Source organism: Tupaia chinensis, unplaced genomic scaffold (genome assembly GCF_000334495.1).
Source record: "Tupaia chinensis unplaced genomic scaffold, TupChi_1.0 Scaffold145208_1, whole genome shotgun sequence".
In the NCBI taxonomy this organism is placed as follows: domain Eukaryota; kingdom Metazoa; phylum Chordata; class Mammalia; order Scandentia; family Tupaiidae; genus Tupaia; species Tupaia belangeri.
This window is the reverse complement of record NW_006205068.1, coordinates 716,444-734,973: the sequence shown is the minus strand read 5'-3', so window position 1 is coordinate 734,973 and position 18,530 is coordinate 716,444. Positions and strand designations below refer to the sequence as shown.

General features: G+C 40.7%; 1 protein-coding gene across 9 annotated transcripts in view; it reads right to left on the bottom strand.

Annotated features, from left to right (window-relative positions):
• The window catches only part of IQCE (IQ motif containing E), a 77,519-nt gene that overhangs the window by 54,143 nt on the left and 4,846 nt on the right, over positions 1-18,530 (bottom strand). For 3 of the 9 annotated variants that reach the window (XM_006167844.3, XM_027768016.1, XM_027768017.1), the window contains exons 2-3: positions 6,797-6,844; positions 5,291-5,336 (exon numbers count right to left, since the gene is read on the bottom strand). The exons of 3 other annotated variants lie outside the window; for them this stretch is intronic. In XM_006167844.3, coding sequence (XP_006167906.1) covers positions 5,291-5,336; positions 6,797-6,844 — 94 coding nt within the window. The remainder of the gene's footprint in view (positions 1-5,290; positions 5,337-6,796; positions 6,845-18,530) is intronic. 3 more of the 9 variants (XM_006167848.3, XM_006167849.3, XM_006167850.3) reach the window with 1 other exon arrangement.

Sequence of the window (18,530 nt, the reverse complement as noted above, 5' to 3'; positions counted from 1 at the left end):
CATTGAAATGAAAGAAACACTTTTAAAAATTATTTAATTTTATTTATTTATTCATTTATTTTTAATTTGACAGAAAGAGGTACAGAGACAGAGAAAGAGGGGAAGTGAGAAAGCAAATCACCAGGTCTGAGACTTGAACCATGGTCAGCCATGCGGGAGTGTCCAGCACATTCACCACCACTCCACCTGCTGGTCTCTAAAATTATTTTTTAAATCTGGGACCTTTTTTGATTATGTAAAATATGACAAAATTATGCAAAAACTAAGGTGCTCATGAAGCATTCTTACACATTTTAAATAGCAAAGAAATTTGTATCTGTAGTAGTTCTTGAAACTTTAAATCTAATATACTTATTTTAAATTTCTTCTTTAAAAATAATTATTTATTTAATTTTATTTATTTATTATTATTATTCAATTTGATCAGAGAGAGAAGGAGAAAGGAGAGATAGTGGGAGAAAGCAAGCTGACAGGTCTTGGACTTGAACCACGGTCAGCCGTGTGGGACTCCAGTGCCTTAACCACACCACCTGCTGGCTCACAATTTCTAAGGTTTTGGGTTTTTTTTGTGGTCTCATAATTTATGGAAAATTAGCCATTATAATTTCAAATGAGATAAAAAAGATGCATCAGAACTTGCATTTTCAGGGCCAGTTGGTGGAGTGGTGGTTAAGGTGTTATACTCCCACATGGCTGACTGTGGTTCACGTCCCAGACCTGGCAGCTTGCTTTCTCACTTTCCCTTTCTCTCTTTGGTCAAACAACAACAACAAGAAGTAGAATCAAATAAATAATTCTTAAAAAAAGAAAAAAAAAACTTGCATTTTCACTCACTCTAAGACTACGGCACCCACCTCTGAGATACTCTGTAGGTCACTCAAACTGCACCATTCCTTTAAGCTGTCATTTATAAAAGTAAACTTGGAATCAGAAAGCCCCACAAATTACATTTCCCTCTAAATGTACTTTGGATTAACCAATGACTAGTAAGGTTTCCTCAGGAAAACATGTGTGCTTACGGATAGAAGCTGGGAAGGAAAAGATGAAAATAGAATGGTGGAAACATGTTGGCATCGGGTATGCCCTGAAAAGTGACCAACTCTGAAAAGACGGAAACATTGCCAGCCTTGCCTTCCCCACAGCACAGCTGGAAGGTAAAGAAACCTCAGCAGACTCAGGAAGCTACAAACCTACATGTAAACAGATTAGTCATTCAAGAAAATATTTGTTAGGTGAATGACAGACAAGTCCCTATTTTCATGGCACCACATGACAGGACTGACTTAGTCCAGGAGCCAGGGGTTGTGTACCTGAGGAAGTGACTTACACTGAGATCTAGGGAAGGGTCTGAGAGTGTAGGAGAGCTGAGCTTGGTTCCAGGGGTCCCAGAGGGACCCAGGAGAGGAAAGAGGATGGCTAAGTGAGAGCAAGGTTCTGGGGTCCAGAATGAAGAGCCCAGGCTCTGGAGGAACCAGAGGCCCAGGCAGCAGTGACTGGAGAGCACACGCCCTCGCTTCTGCCACACTGGGGGCTCTGGCCAGTATAGATGACAAATGACAGGAAAAACACTTTTGGTATTTACAGACATTAAGATAAAAATACTTTGATCATTATTATTTTCAGCACTTGAAATGTTTGACTTTCAGGAAGAACAATAACAGATATTTTCCTTAGTTACTGTCAAACTAAAAATGAATTAAATAAAGTGATTGTGGTAGATTTTCATGAGGTTCTGATAAAATGAACCATACAATGCCCTTTCTTTCTAGTACATAATATATTTTCAAAGACTATTAACGCTTATCATTGTGCATTTATTTATTTGTTATTTTTAGAAGAATTATGTAATTTAATTTACTATTATTATTATTATTATTACTATTTTAATTTGATGAGAGAGAGAGAAAGAGAAAGAGAGGAGGTGAGAAAGCAAACCACCAGGTCTGGGATTCAAACTGCGGTCAACTACATGGGAGTCCAGTGCCTTAACCACTACACCATCTGCCAGCCCCTATTTGATTGTTATTAGAGTCCAGTTGTTATAGCCCATATCAATTAACTTTACAATTGCCATTGACTTACACTTTCTGACACAATTTGGAGCTGAAACTCCAAGAACTCCTGTACCTGCTGCAAGGTCACTCTGTTGGGTATAGGTGGCAATGCAGGTCCCTATGCAAGTAACTACTACACTATTCAGTTTTCTAAGCTCAGAGGTAGAAATAGTGTGAATGTCACTTCTAATTATGATGAGGTTTCACCATACAATGATAGGAGGAGAATTACTGGTTCAACATTCTTGAAAAATAAGACACACAAACTTAAAAAGATGAGCATATTTGGAAAACGGGGACTTATCTTTATGGTTAGAATGTGTTTGGGAAGGTGAAGAAATGTTGGAGTTAGGTTACAGGAGTAGAGATTCTCAGGATTTTCAGTGTAAGACCTCCCCCATGCTTTTTAAAAAAGTGTGCATGCATATGTATATACACTTCAAAATATACATTTATTTATATATGTATGTATATTTTTAATATATATATGCACACTTCAAAATATATATATGACATGTTGTCACTACATTGTGATCTTTCTGCCTCAGTCTCCCAAGTTGTTTGGACTACTGATGCCCATCAGCATGTCTGGACTTTTAGGGTGGGCTGGGAATTGAACCCAGGCCTCCTACGTGGTCTCAGCCTGCTGAGTAGCAGTGTCAATCACCATGTGGATACCAGGGCTAGGAATATTTATAGTTTTTAATATTTAATTGGCAAATAGTGACTGAATATATTTAAAGTGTACAATGTGATATTCGATACACGTATACATTATTTATGATGATCACAATCTAATTAATAAACACATCTGTCATGGCCCATTAGATCCTTAGAATTTGCTCATCTCGTTATTGAAAGATTCTGAGCAACATTTTTTTCACTTACTCCAGCCCTACTCCTGGCAACCAGTGTTCTATTCTCTTTTTCTATGAGTTCAATGTTTTAAGATTTCCAGTATAAGCAAGATCACATAGCAGCTGTCTTTCTGTGTCTGTCTTTTTTTTTTTTTTAAGAATTATTTATTTATTTAATTTCATTTGTTGTTATTATTTTTTAATTTGACCAGAGAGAGACAGAGAGAGAGAAAAAGAGAAAGGGAGAAAGCAAGCCATCAGATCTGGGACTTGAACTGCCGTTGGCCATGTGGGAATCTAGCACCTTTAACTACCACGCCACCTGCCAGCCCTCTGTGTCTGTCTTATTTGATTTAGTAGAACATCTTCCAAGTTCCTCCATGTTGTGGCAAAGGGCAGAATTTCCTTTTTATATGACTCGGTAATATTCTATTCTGCATGTGCATATATACAAACACACACATGAATGAGTATCCCAAAGAGGTTTTGTTTGTCATATTCATTGATATTTATTGTATGTGAGATTAAAGCCAACAAATGTTTAAAAAGAGTATTCAAGAACAAAATAATAAGCCATTTATATGTTAATATACAAAGTATGTTCTTATAAGTCTCTTTAATGTGGGATGCTTTAGTTTCCCATGGTGCATGATAAATTGCCACAAACCTAGATGCTTAGAAAAATAGCTCTAAAATTTAAAAGTTCAACACATAAACACCAGTTTATTTCATATGAATTCACAATTATTTCCATGGAAGGAAAAAGGACATCAAAAATCCAAATTGTGAGCCAGCAGGTGGCGCAGTGGTTAAGGGTGCTGGATAGAGTCTTGGAACTGGCTTGCTTTCTCACTTTCTCTTTAAATCTCTGTATCTCACTGGTCAGATTAAAATAAGTAAATAAATAAAGTTAAATACAATAATTCTTAAAAATATCCAAATTGCTAGATGATTTAAAAAATTTTTAAAAATTTTTTAAGAGAGATTTTTGCTATAGGGTCCATGCACTCACCAGAGAGACAGAGAGACAGAAAGCAGGAAATCACTCCATGGGGAGACAGCCACGCTGCAATTTCTTCTCCTCCATTCTCCTCTCGGGATTTTGGGCATGCATGCACATGTGCCCGGCATGAGTTTTATGTTGCAGGGTCCAGGACTTGAACTGCGGTCAACTACATGGGCGTCCAGCGATGTAACTGTTACTCCATCTGCTGGTCCCCCAAATTGCTAGATGATTACTGGCTGATGTTTATAGATATTTGTAATATATTGGGTTGTTGGGAAAGTCATGATGTATTTTTGCATAGAAAAACAGAAAAATGTGTCATGACTTTCCTGACAACCTAATATAACATGCATTCTTTTCTTTGCAGGAATTTACCTTTCTAATTATGTTTTTCTTGGGTCAGTGTGAAAGTTCATTTATAATCTCTGAGTGTGTCATACATATGACTCACTATGTTTGAAACACATGACAAATGTTTATAAAATATATATAGACACATACAAATGATAAAGTCAAAGGAGGCTACAGGTTTTTGAGTAGCAAAAGGAAGTCAATCTATGACTTGAGCTTGTTATAGCATGTTTATAACTATAACACTGGCATGTGGCCCAGCTGTCACAGGTCTGCCCACAGTCCTGGCTGGCTAGAAGGCTGCTCTAGTTTCACAGCACAGCAGGACTCTGTTGGGTCTCTCTCTCTCTCTCTCATGAAAAGAAATAAATGGATAAACTTTTAAAGCAAGCAAACCAACTATCCAAGATTGGCATGTGGATCATTGTGCTAGAGCGATGTCAGAACAACAGACACAAAGGAGAGGTCTGGCTAACCTGACTAACCACATCTCAGCAATGTTCTCCCCAAGAGGCAGGCACCTCCTCCACCACTGCCCAGGAAGGCAGTGAAGCTGGGCCTCTCCTGCTGAGGATGGCGAAGAAAAGAATCCTGGCAAAAAAAGTAAGCCAGGTGATCCCCAAAGTAGAGAAGTCTTGGAACATCAACATCTTTTCAGTACAGAGCCCAAATGAACAGCTTTGACTCTCAAGTAACGAATCCTAGGTTAAAAAAATCCTTTAACTTTGGCAGCATTCTGGGAAGAAACAAGAAAGGAGAAAACAAAAGGCCACGAGACACAGTGTCTTGTGAGGGGCTCTGCTCAGTGTTCTTGGCCCCGAGGACAGCTCATACTCTGGTACGAATGGGGTCCTCAACACAACGGCCAATTGGCTGAAGTGATGTAGCACAATTATCCTACCGGCAAAGAGAAGGAAACAGTCTTTATCTTTCTCCCAGGACTTCAGGGACAGACAGCTTTTCAAAGGCAGAGTTAAAAGGTGGAAATTAGAAGGGAAAGGAGGAGGCCCAGTCATACTTACTTGGTGATGTGGGTGGAGGTTTGTGGAAACTTTTCCTTTTTGCTTTCTGAAAGAAAGAAGAAATGATGTAAAGAATGCTGGGCTTTCATTAGCTCCCACAGTGGTCACAACCGTGAAAAACTGACATGCTGAGAATGGGTTGGAAGTGGTACAAGAGCAACAAAGAAGAGATTCTCCAACTGAGATGTGAACAGTGTTGGAGCAAAGAAAGACATGTAGGCCCAGAAGGCAAACACCAGGAAAGTGCAGTGGGTGCTCAGGCTGAGCAAGGACTCCAGGGAGCTCTCACTGTGCAGGTTTGATCACAGAAAACCAAGGTTCCTTGGGCTCGTAATGTTCAGACTGAAGATCCCACACAAATGACCATTCTTCTCCCACCTAAATTGTCCCAATGACCAGCTCTGCGGCACAGGAACATACCTGTGTCCATTTGTGGACTTAGCGAGATGGAACCCTTGAATGAATAAGTCAACTGCAAACTCCATTGAAGAAGAAAAGTCCAATGAAGGAATAACCCTGTCTGGAAGACAGTCTCCCATGACAACCATGATGTCAACTGCAGAACTGGGCCCAAATATGGTTCTATTGCTTACTAGTTCAGTGGCTTGGGAAAAATGACACAGCTCTTCCAAATCCCATTCTTCTCATCAGCTCTGCGCCAGACCAAACAAGCAGAGTATTATGGCCAATCTCCCTTACTTCCTATCTAGCAGAAACAATGCACTTCGTGTTCTGTGTAGACGGAATTTCACAGGGTGGTTGGTTGGGATTGCTACTCCTCCAGGGAGTTATCTTGGGCCCATGTCTTCAGTAATATGAAGAGAAATTTCTTAACTTTGTACACAGAGGTCCCACTGCAAATGGCTGACCCTTGAGACACCCCCTGAGTCCACAGAAATAAAGTGGAGTCAAGATCTGCTGGTGCCGGATTCATTCAGGGCTGATATGTGAAGGGTTTAGACTGGGGTCTGTGCAAGACATGCTTCTTTTGCAATTAGCAGGCTTCCTTTTTGACCAGCACAGCTTGCCCAGCTAACCCAGAGAGGCCTGACTGGGGGCACATCATGTCACTGGACCACTGAATCTGGCCACTTCCCACTTTTCCCTTCCAGGCTGGTTCCTAGCACTTCAGGACCCTGGTTTTGAGGCTAGACTTTTTTCTCTCACCAGTCATGCCTGATTGCATCACTATGAGCTCCTCTCCCTCCCTAAAAGTTTAGAAGTGGGCCCAAAAACAGATGCAGGATAAGAACGAGTAATCTGCCTCAAATGAACCCTGCTCAGGATTAATTTCTGGATAGAAGTTTTAAAATTATAACCATGGTTATTTAAATCCAACTAAAGGATTGAAACTTTTCAAACACTAAATAGCATTTGGAATTCACATTCTAGCTCTAAACACAACATCTGAGGAGAAGGAGGACCTGTTTTACATGTGTAAGTAACATCTGTAAGGGCAAAACAGCCAGCACTGGGATAAAACTGCTGGCTCCTAATTACACTCACCGTCTCAAAGTCTGAGTCAAAGGTAATTGCAGATAGACTGTCATCTCCCTGGAAGAAGAGATGCAAACATTGTCACTTTAACAGCACCCACTTGGTTTCCAACAGTCAGATTTACGAAAGTGAAAATAGCCCTCCAGAGCTGCGGAAATAGAAACCCAACAAATCCAAATCACAGCAAACTCAGAACATTTCACACTGGGTAGAGGCCAGTTTATTCAGTTTCATTGTAAGTAATGAGCTGGGGAAGACAAAATGAAAACTCCACCTGCCTAGTAGGATTGCTCCAGGTCTGCAAATCCACGACACTTACCACCACCCCCCGCCGAACTGTTGTGCACTTTCAATAAATAGTTCTTAATAAAGGCATTTCATTGTTCATGTTGGTCAATGTTCTACCCCACATTCGTCTTCGCATCAAAGCACAATTAATCTGTGACTATCTCCTGGTAAGAAGAGTCAAAGTTGTTTTTAAAAGAACATACTCATTGGGACCAGCAGTTAGCATAATGGCTATGGACTCCCACGTAGTTGATTGCGGTTCGAGTCCCGGACCTGGTGGCTTAAACTCACGCCGGGCGCGTGTGCATGCGTGCCCAAGATCCCGAGAGGAGAATGGAGGAGAAGAGATTGTGGCTTGGCCATCCCCCCTGAGGGGGTGATTTCTCGCTTTCTTTCTCTGTCTGTCTGGTGAGCGCAAGCACCCTATAGCAAAAAACTCTCCAAAAAAAAAAAAATAATAACATACCCATTGGGGCAGGCAGGTGGTGTGGTGGTTAAGGGCACTGGACTCCCACATGAACAACCATGGTTCAAGTCCTAGACCTGGCGACTTGCTTTCTCGCTTTCCGTCTCTCTAGCTCTCTCACTCTGGTCAAATTAAAATAAATAAGTTAATTAAATTAGATCAATAATTATTTAAAACAAAAACAAAACAGACTCATTAACACATGTGTTAAGAGATGAGAAGACATTCAGCTTATGAAGGTTCCTGCCTTCTTATTCCAGAGACTTTGCTCTGGTCCAGAGAGGGAGATAAAGTCACACCTTCTAATGTCAGTACTAGGTTATCTACCAAGGAGAAAAGGGAACTTTCTAAAGAAAAGAATGGTAACCCCCTAAAGTATAAATCCTAAAAAGAAAGAAAGCAGGAAATATTTAAAACTCTCTCCAAAAGATTGGAGAGTTGCTTTATACAGTACGAAACAATTCTATGAGCAGTTTGAAATTTTATTAGAAGAATATGGCTGAGGGACCAGCAGAGGGCGTAATGGTTATATCGCTGGACTCCCACATAGTCGACAGCTGTTGAGTTCTGGACCCGGTGGCTTAAAACTCACACTGTGCGTATGTGTGTGTGCCCAAAATCCTGAGAGGAGAGGAGATTGCGGTGTGGCCATTTCCCCAGGGGAGTGATTTCTCACTTTCTGTCTCTTCTGCAAGTGCACACACCCTGTGGTAAAAATCTCTCTTAAAACAAAAACAACAACAAAAAGTATATGGCCACACAATAATATGGACAAGGTACAACTGAAATGGTACGTTACCCTTCAGTAGCATTGCTCTTAAATCTGGAGCACCTAGGTTAAAAAATGCAGCGTGACTTGATTTGAAGGACAAAGGGAAGACAATGCATTCCAAATAAACAGAACCTTTTAAGTCAGCCACTGGGACCAGCATATGGTGTAATGGTTACACTGCTAGATTCCCACGTGGTCAACTGTGGTTCAAGTCCTGGACCCAGTGGCTTAAAACTCATGCTGGGCATGTGTGTGTATGTGCTCAAAATCTTGAAAGGAGAATGGAGAGGAAGGGATTGCAGCATAGCCAACTCCCAGGGGTGGGGGTGGGGGGCGGTGATTTCTCGCTTTCTGTTTTGCTGTCTCTCTGGTGAGCACATGTGCCCAATAGCAAAAATCTCTTTCTAAAATAAATAAATAAATAAATAAATAAATTTAATTAAATAAAACATTAGTCACTGACATAGATTTTTTTTTTTTTTAATGTCATTGGGCAGGTGACATTTTAAGGTAGAAGTAGACTATGACAGTTACAGAGAGAAATTTCCATTTAACAAAGTATAAAAGTGATGTATAAAATTTAGGAAGGCAGACAGGGAACTAGGCGCACATACAGGTGGATGATCAGGCATGCCAGGTCAATAGCCTGCATTCTAGTCCCCTGGCATCACAAAGGATAGGCTTGTCAGTGACCAATGTGAACCTCTTGAAAACTGTATTGAGAAGCAGCAACAACTTTCCTTGTAAATACTTGTCATTATTACTCCAAATAAAATCCTGAAAACTTTCTGAATGACCTAAAATTCAACAAAGCAATGATATCTTATGTATACTGTACAAAATAAAGCAATTTCCCCCACAACCACTGTTTTCTTCCCCAATCAGTTCTTCTTCAGATTTTGCTACTTAGGAACTGGAGAAGTAGGGAACCAGTAGTTAGCGTAATGGCTATGTCGCTGGACTCCCATGTAGTTGACCGCGGTTCGCGTCCCGGACCCGGTGGCTTAAAACTCATGCTGGGCGCATGTGTGTGCGTGCCCAAGATCCCGAGAGGAGAATAGAGAAGAAGGGATTGCGGCGTGACCATCCCCCCTGGGGGATGATTTCTCACTTTCTGTCTCTATGTCTCTCTCCGTCTGGCGAGCGCACAAGCCCTATAGTGAAAATCTCTCCAAAAAAAAAAAAAAAGAACTAGAGAAGTAAAACTATAATAAATATCTGAAATCACAGAACAGCCCAAGAATCCACCTTTTCCTTTTTTTGTTTTTGGAGAGGTTTTTGCTACAGCGTGTATGCACTTGCCAGAAAGACAGAGAGAGACAGAGAGACAGAAAATGAGAAATCACTCCCCAGGGCGGATGGCCACACTGCAATCTCTTTTCCTCCATTCTCCTCTCAGGATCTTGGGCATGCACGCACACATGCCCAGTGTGAGTTTAAGCCACTGGGTCTGGGACTCGAACCACGGTCAACTACATGGGAGTCTGGCAACAGCTGTTATGCCAACTGCTGGTTCCCACCCTTTCCTTTAAAAAAAATTATGTATTTATTTAACTTTATTTGTTGTTATTATTATTATTTTTTAATTTGACCAGAGAGAGAGAAAAAGGGGAAGGGAGAAAGCAAGCTGCCAGGTTCAGGACTAGAACTACAGTTGGCCACATGGGAGCCCAGCGCCCTTAACCTCCATGCCACCTGCTGGTCCCATGATCTTTCCTTTCAATCAGCAGGATGCGACCACATAAAGTAGTCAAGCAAGCCCATTAATGACTAGCTCCTACTATCATCTTCAAGTCACATCTGAGGTGGCCACGATTTCCAGACTAGATTAAATTTACTTGTCCTGTGTCAGGAACTCATGGGGCACTGGCTGGCGGGTAGTCAGTGTGGGAGAATCCTAGAAGACCTGAATTAGCAACCTGGCTCCACACCCATAGAGTGATGCTGGCCACACCCTTGGAATCCTAGTTTCCACATCTATCCAAAGAGGACACATCCTTCTGCCAGATTCTAAAAGGCATTATATATACATATATATATGTATATACATAATATGTATGTATATATAAAAAAGTGTCCAGAAAGAGATTTTGAAACCATCTCTGTGATTGTTCTGTGACTTAAATTATTTATTATAGTTTTACTTCTTTAGTTCTTCAGTATATGAGAAAAAACAGGGAGGAATGACTTCACCTAGAAGGCTGTCTTCTATCTCGTATGGTAGAGTGAGGAGCTTGCAGGACTCTCTCCTCCACAAACCACTTAACAGAGATAATAATAAAATAATTATTAACTTGACATTTCTGAAAATTGACTAAGAAACGCTGGAGAAAGATGCATTTAACAAACTCTACACAATGCAGGTAAGAATGATGAGGGTTGGGAGTCTCAGCCATGACCGCTCCGTGGTTGCAAGCAGAGCCACCAAGTTCAGCAATGCCCAGAAGAGCCTTCCTAGGGTCATCGCCAGCCTCAAGGGCAGCCAGCACCCAATCAGCAGCAGGATGTGGGGTGGACATGGAAACATCCCCAACGCTGTGCACAGATCAACCAAAGGGTGCAAGCCCCTCTGGTACTGGGGCTTCAGCACAACCTCTGACCAAAGACTGGCTGAACAATACGCTGCTCTGACCCAAGAGCAGCTTCTCAGAAGCTAGGCTTAAACTTCCATGTCTGGAAGTTTAGAAGACTTATCTGTCCTCACAGAAGAGTCTGGAGAGGGCAACCCAAGTTCCTGCTCCTGCCTTCTATGGGCAAAACACAAACTCCTGAACTGGGTTAGCAGCCTCTGAGCCACGTGCACACTAACAGTAAAGGGCAAACAACTATTGATAAATGGCCAAAAGGTTTAAAACAACCTTTGACCAATTAGCGGCTTATGCTGATCCAGGAAGACCTCAGGTGACCAGGATAGGAGCTAAAAATAAGGAAAGAATAGATATGAGCAGGGGATTAGAGGTTGCATAATGTGGGGGAAACAGATTTCACAGTTAGTTCATTTAAATCACTATCAAATAAATGAACACCAAGCAAACATCAGCTCCCTGGAGAGAAGAAATCAATATGCACATATGCTGCAAAGTATCAATTATGCTTTGAAAGACCTTTCTTGAGAGAAAGAGAGAGAGAGACAGAGAGACAGAGAAAAGAGACAGACCCCTCAATAGGGCCTCACACCATGATCCTCCTCCTAGTGTTTCTCAGGATCATGGGCATGTGTGTGCCCAGTGTGTTCAGGTCAACCTGGAAACTGAACCCCAATATTTCATGTGACTCCAGTATTGCAGAGTGTTGTGCTAGCACTGCACCACAGCAACTGAGCCCAAACCAAATGCCTAGTTTTCACCAAAAGAATTATGAGAAATATAAAGAAACAGGAAAGTGTGAAAGTGTATATGGGGGTAGGGCAATAGGCAATGGAAACTATTTTGGGAGGGGCTCAGACTTCAAAACAGCCATTATAAATATATTCGAAGAGCCAAAGGAGACCAAACCTAGTGAATTAAAGGAAGGTATGATGACAAGTTGTCTTTAAATAGAGACTATTAATAGAGATAGAAATTATAAAAGAGGGGACCAGCAGTTGGCGTAATGGCTATGTCGCTGGGCTCCCATGTAGTCGACTATGGTTCCAGTCCTGGACCCGGTGACTTAAACTCACACTGGGCACGTGTGAGTGCATGCCCAAGATCCCAAGAGAATGGAGGAGAAGGGATTGCGGTGTGGTCATCCCCTCAAGGAGGGATTTCTTGCTTTCTGTCTCTCTGTTTCTCTCTTTCTGGCGAGCGCACATGTCCTATAGCAAAAACCTCTCAAAAATAAAAAAGTAAAAAAAAGAAAAGAAAAGAGATAAAAGAGAACCAAATGGAAATTCTAGAGGCAAATGGAAATAAAAAATTCGCTAGAGGTCAGTTTAACAAATATGTGTTAACAAAAGAAAAAAAAAAATCAGCAAGCTTGAAGATTGTGGAGTAGTGGACCAGCAGGTGGCATGGTGATTAAGGTGCTGGACATTCCCACGTGGTTGACCACGGTTCGAGTCCAGGACCTGGTGGCTTGCTTTCTCACTTCCCCTCTTTCTATCTCTCTCTCTGTGTCTCTCTCTGTCAAATAAAAAATAATGAATGAATAAATAAATTAAAAAAAAGATTGTGGAAAAGAGTGTATATAACCTGAATGGAAAGAAAAAATAATAAAAAAAGGAGAGAGAAAGAGGCATAAGTCAGATTCCTACAGCTGCCATAACAAAGTATGACAAAATGGGTGGCTTATCAATGTGCTAGAGGCTGGAAGTCCAAAATCAAGGTGTTGGCAGGGCCATGCTTCTAATGAAAGAGCCACCAGGCAGAAGACCAGCAAGGAATTAAAGAGTTCAGGGGGCTGGATGGTGGCATAAATTTGGGATGAGGAAGGTCCCAAATTTATGTCTGGGGACATTTCTGGGTATGCTGGGCATGCATGTGCCATGATCAGGGACTGGATGAAGCTGGGGTAGATTGTGTGACAAGACCTTGTTGAAGGTGGTGTCTCTCTGTCTCTCTTTTTGTACTCTAAGTCATCTTGCTTGTGGAAGAAGTGTTTTTAAAAAGTTTTAAAAAATAAAAGACTTGAACCACACCATAAGCCTAACAGACACTGAAGGAACACTACCTACTAACAGCAGGATATGTAGTCTTCTCAAGTGCATGAACCATGTGATAGGCCATCCAACAAGCCTCAATAAATTAAATCATGCAATGTATGTCCTCTGACATCAATGGAAATAGTAAGTCAACAAAATAAGAAATTGGAAATTCACCAACATGTGGAAATTAAACAACATACTCCTAAACAAACAATGAGTCCAAGAAGAAGTCACAGGGAAATTAGAAAATATTTTATGTGAATTCATGAACTAAAAAAAAAAAAGAATCATGGGATGCACTTAAAGCAGAGCTCTAAAGGAAATGTACAGCTGTAAATGTCTATATTTTTAAAAGTCATGGTTAAATCAATAACCTAATATTCTACCTTTAGAAACAAAAGCAGTGTTTAGAGAACAGTTTATAGCTGTAAAGGCCTACATTAAAGAAGAAAAAAGATCTTGAGACAGCTGCACTGGCACAGCAGTAACACAGTGCTTTGTACTGGAGATAGAGAGGAAGGTCCCAGGCTTGCATACGGAGGTCGCTACACGTCAGGTGCCCGCATATGCCTGTGATCCAGGTTTGGATTGGGAGTGCCTTTCTTCCTCTGTCCTCACTCTCTGTCTCTCCACCTGCCCATTTCTCTCTCTCTCATGTAAGAAATGTAACTTAAATAATAAGCTCTCCCATCAATACACTTACACTCTTATAAACGAGAAACGTTAAAACTAAGCAAAGTAGAGGAAGGGAAATCATAAAGATTAAAGAGTAAGTAAATGATACAGAGAATAAAAAAATAGTAAAAGAAACTAAAGTTGGGTTTTTTGAAAAGATCAGCAAAATTGACAAACCTTTATTAAGGAAGAAAAGGACACTAAATTACCAAAATACGGAGCAAAAGGGCATATCACCACTGCTCTTACAGAAATAAAATCCTAGGATTATATGGTCTCACAAGTAAACTCTACCAAACATTTAAAGATAAACTAATATCAATCCTTTACAAACCCTTCTAAAAAATAAAAAAGAGAGAGAGAGAGAGAACACTTCTCAATTTATTCAATGAGACAAGTAATGCCCCGATACCAAAACCAGACAAAGAGATATTGGGAGGAAAGAAAACTACCAACCAATATTCCTTATGTATACAGACACAAAAACCTTAACAAACTAAACTGGGAAACATATAGTAAGGATTACTTCAAGGGGGTTGGGGGGAAAGGATTACTCACAATGACCAAGTAGGTTGGTTTCATATAACAAAAATCAACCAATGTAATATACCATATTAATAAAGGACAAAAATCATGATTATTTCAAAAGATGTAGAAAATGCATTTTGAGGGACCAGCAAGTGGTGTGGTGGTTAAGGTGCTGGACACTCCCACATGGCTGACAATGGTTCGAGTCCCAGACCTGGTGGCTTGCTTTCTTACTTTCTCTCTCTCTCTCTCTCCCTCTGTCTCTCTCTGGTCAAATTTAAATAAATGAGTAAATAGGTAAAATTAAAAAAAGAAAATGCATTTTGACAAAGTCTAACATCCACTTTTTTTTAAACCTCTGCAATTATTAATTTATTAGTATCATCCAGGACTCAGATGTTTAGTATTCCTCATTTCAATTTTTTGTCTTTAAAAGGAGTGAGTTGTGTACAGGAGGGTTAAATGCTTTATAGACAAGAGGAAAAAAAGTCCTGCTCTAGAACCAATTTATTCCTCATCATCTTCTTCTTCTTCATCTTCATCCTCTTCATCTTCCTTGTCTTCCTCCTCCTCTTTTTTTTTCTTGCTCTTTTCAGCCTTGACTACTCCCTTTTTTGCTGCATCAGGCTTTCATTTAGCTCAGTATGCAGCAATATCCTTTTCATATTTTTCCTTCAGCTTAGCAGCCTTCTTTTCATAAGGCTGTTTATCATCTGCAGCAGTGTTATTCCACACCTCTCCCAGTTTCTTTGCAATCACCAATGGACAGGTCAGGATGTTTTCCTTTGATTTTTGGACAATATTCAGAACAGAACAAGAGAAAGGCCAAAGGAGGCCTCTTGGGTGCACTGGGATCCTTGAATTCCTTGTTTGTTTCCCCATTTAAGAGGGATATAGGGTTTTTTTTTTTTAAACAATTATATTTATTTAACTTTATTTATTTTAATTTGACCAGAGAGGAACAGAGCGAGAGAGTAAGAGAGAAAGAGAAAGTGTGAAAGCAAGCCGCCAGGTCTGGGCCTCCAACAGGGGTCGGCCATGTGGGAGTCCAATGCCTTAACCACCATGCCACCTGCCGGCCCCAGGAGGAATATAGATTGTCATTTTTCTTTCATAACAGGCCTTGTCTGCCTTTGCCATAACTTCAAACTTTCCTTTCTCTTTAGTAGACATGGTCTTCCAGCTCTCTGAGCACTTCTTAGAAAACGTTGAGAAGTTGACTGAAGCATCTGGGTGCTTCTTGTGCTCCTCCCAGCAAGTTTGCACAAAGAATGCATATGATGACATTTTGCCTCTCGGCTTCTTAGGATCTCCTTTGCCCATGTTTAGTTATCCTCTGTGAGGCATAGAGTCGCTCAGTGCCCATCCGGCTCTCACTTGCCCTGGTGCTGTCTCTATGGAGCTCAATGTACTGCAATGGCTGTGAGAGCGGGAGCCACACACAGCCTCCTCACTCTCTCCACTCTGTCATCAATACCCACTTTTGATGAAAATACTCAATGGGACCAGCCTGGAGTATAGTGGTTAGGGCAACTGGATTTTACATGGCTGACTATACAGTTTGAGTTCCAACTAGGCAGCTTGAAAAACACACCTGGTGCATGTAGCATGCCCAAAATCCCCAAAGGAGAGAGAGATGGAGGAGAAGAGATTTTGGTGTGACCATTTCCCCATTATAGGGTGCTTTCTCACTTTCTCTCCCTCTCCCTCTCTTTCTCTCTCTCCCCAGTGAGTATATCCACCCTCTGGCAAATTAAAAACAAAAACAACAAAACTCAACAAACTGGACAGAAGACAATTTCCTCACCCTAATATATGGCACTATAAAAATTCAGAGCAACATCGTACTTCATGGAAAAATGTAAATGTGTTCCTCCTAATATTAGAAACAAAACAAGAATGCTCTTTCTCATCACTTCAATTCAGATTACACTGGAGGCTCTAGCCAGGTCATTAACACAAGAAAAATAAATAAAAGACACACAGATTGGATAGAAGGAGGAGTAAAACTATATTCACAGACATGATCTTTTATTTATTATTTTAAATATTTTTTTTTTCTAGAAAGTACAAGCACTTACGGGGGAGGGGAGAGAGAAATAGTAACAGAAAAAGGGAGAAAGCACTCCCCAAGGGGAATGAGGATGGCAATCTTTTCTCTTCCACTCTTCCCTCCTTTTGAGATTTTGGACAAGCACATGGCATGCGTATCTGGCATGTTTTTTAAGCCGCTGGCCCAGGATTCAAACTACATGGCAGGCCATGTGGGATCCAGCTCCCTAACCACAGACCATAGGCTGGCCTGACATGATCTTATATATAGATAATCTTAATGAATCCACTAAAAAAACAATTAAAGCCGATAAACGAATTCAGCAAGTTTGTAGGATATGAGACTCATATAAAATACCAATACACACTAGCAATGAACAACTAAATGAAATAAATACAATTTCACTTATAATAAAATCAACAAGATAAAAATACCTAGGAATAAAGTTAGTGAAAAGCAAATTTTGTACACTGAAAAATTCAAAACATTGTTGAAAGAAATGAAAGATCTACATGAATGAAAAGATATCCTGTGTTCATGTTCATGGATTGACAGACCTAATCTTTTGTTAATGGCAATATTGGCCCAGTTGCTTGGTGCTCACTGGAAAAAGCAAGGTGCCCCACAGGCTGGGTTACATGTAAGACCCAGGTTCCATTTCTGGTCCACCCTCAAAGCTGAGTATAATGGCTTATGCCTGCAATCCTGCTACTCAGGAGACTGAGGCAAAGGATCATGACATAACCAGATAATGTCTTTAAAAAACAAAACAAAAAAAGATGCCAATGCTTTCTAAATTGGTCTACAGATTCAACGTTATCTCTATCAAATTGCAGTTGGCCTTTTCCCCCAGAAAATGATAAGCTGATCATAGAATTTAAATGGAAAAAATTTCTTGAAAAGACAAATCACAGGACTCACATGTCCCAATTTCATTTATTAAAGAGTTACAATACTCAAGACAGTGTGTTACTGGCATAGGATCAATATGTATATCAATGGAATAAAATCAAGACTATAGAAATAAAACTCTTAGATTTATGGTTAATTGATTCTTTTTTTTCCTTTTTGCTAATTATTATTTTTTTTTTGGAGAGGTTTTTTCGCTATAGGGCGCGTGCGCTCGCCAGACAGACAGAGAGAGACATAGAGACAGAAAGCGAGAAATCACCCCCCAGGGGGGATGGTCACGCCGCAATCCCTTCTCCTCCTCTCGGGATCTTGGGCACGCACGCACATGCACCTGGCGTGAGTTTCAAGCCACCGGGTCCGGGACGCAAACCACGGTTGACTATGTGGGAGTCCAGCAACATAGCCATTACGCTAACTGCTGGTTCCCTGGTTAATTGATTCTTGAAAAAGGTACCAAGACTCTTCGATGGGGAGAGACCAATCTTTTCAATAATTAGTGCTGGGACAACCAGACATTCACATGCAAAAGAATGAAGCTGGACTCTGTCCTTACATAACACACAAAAAGTAACTGAAGTCTGGGCATAGACTGGGGGTAAGGACCTTGATGATGATGCTGTCTCTCTCTCTCTCTTTCTCTCTCTGTCTCTCTTGCTCATGGAAGAAATAATAAACTTTTAAAAAGTTGCCACAGCATGGTAGCAATCAGTAGCAACTGGACTTCAATGCTGGAAGTCACACGGTCAACTGTGAGTTTGGATCCCTGGGTTGTCTTTAAAACACTCCAGGTCTGCAGCTACATGCCCAAGATCTTCAAGAGCTGGGGAAGGGGGAACGCAGTATGAGAAGACTTGTCAAGGGTGCTCCTCTCCCTCTCTTATGCATACACATATACTCTCTATCACAAATTTTTTTAAGAAAGAAAGAAGAAAAGGAGGGAGGGAGAGAGGGAAGGAAGGAAGGAAGGAAGGAAGGAAGGAAAGAAGGAAGGAAGGAAGGAAGGAAAGGAAAGGAAACTCAAAATGGGCTACCTACATACATGTAAGATGAAAAAAATGCCAAAACTTGAGCATAATGGTTAAGGGAACTGGATCCCATGTGGCCAACTGTGGTTTGAATCTAGCCCTGCCTGGCTGCTTGAAAAACATGCCAGACACAGGTGCATGTATACTCCAAATCCTAATGGGATAAGGACATGAAGGAGAAGGAATTGGAAAGTGACCATGTCCCACTGGGGGTTCCTTTCTTCACCTCCTCCCCCCTGCCCCCCATCTCTGGTTAGTGTATATGTCCTTTGGTGATTAAACAAAAAATAAAACAAAACTAAAACAGAAAACTAAAACTCATGGAAGAAAACACAAAAATCTCTGTGATCTTGGATCAGACAATGATTTCTTACATATGATTCTTTTTTTTTTTTTTTTT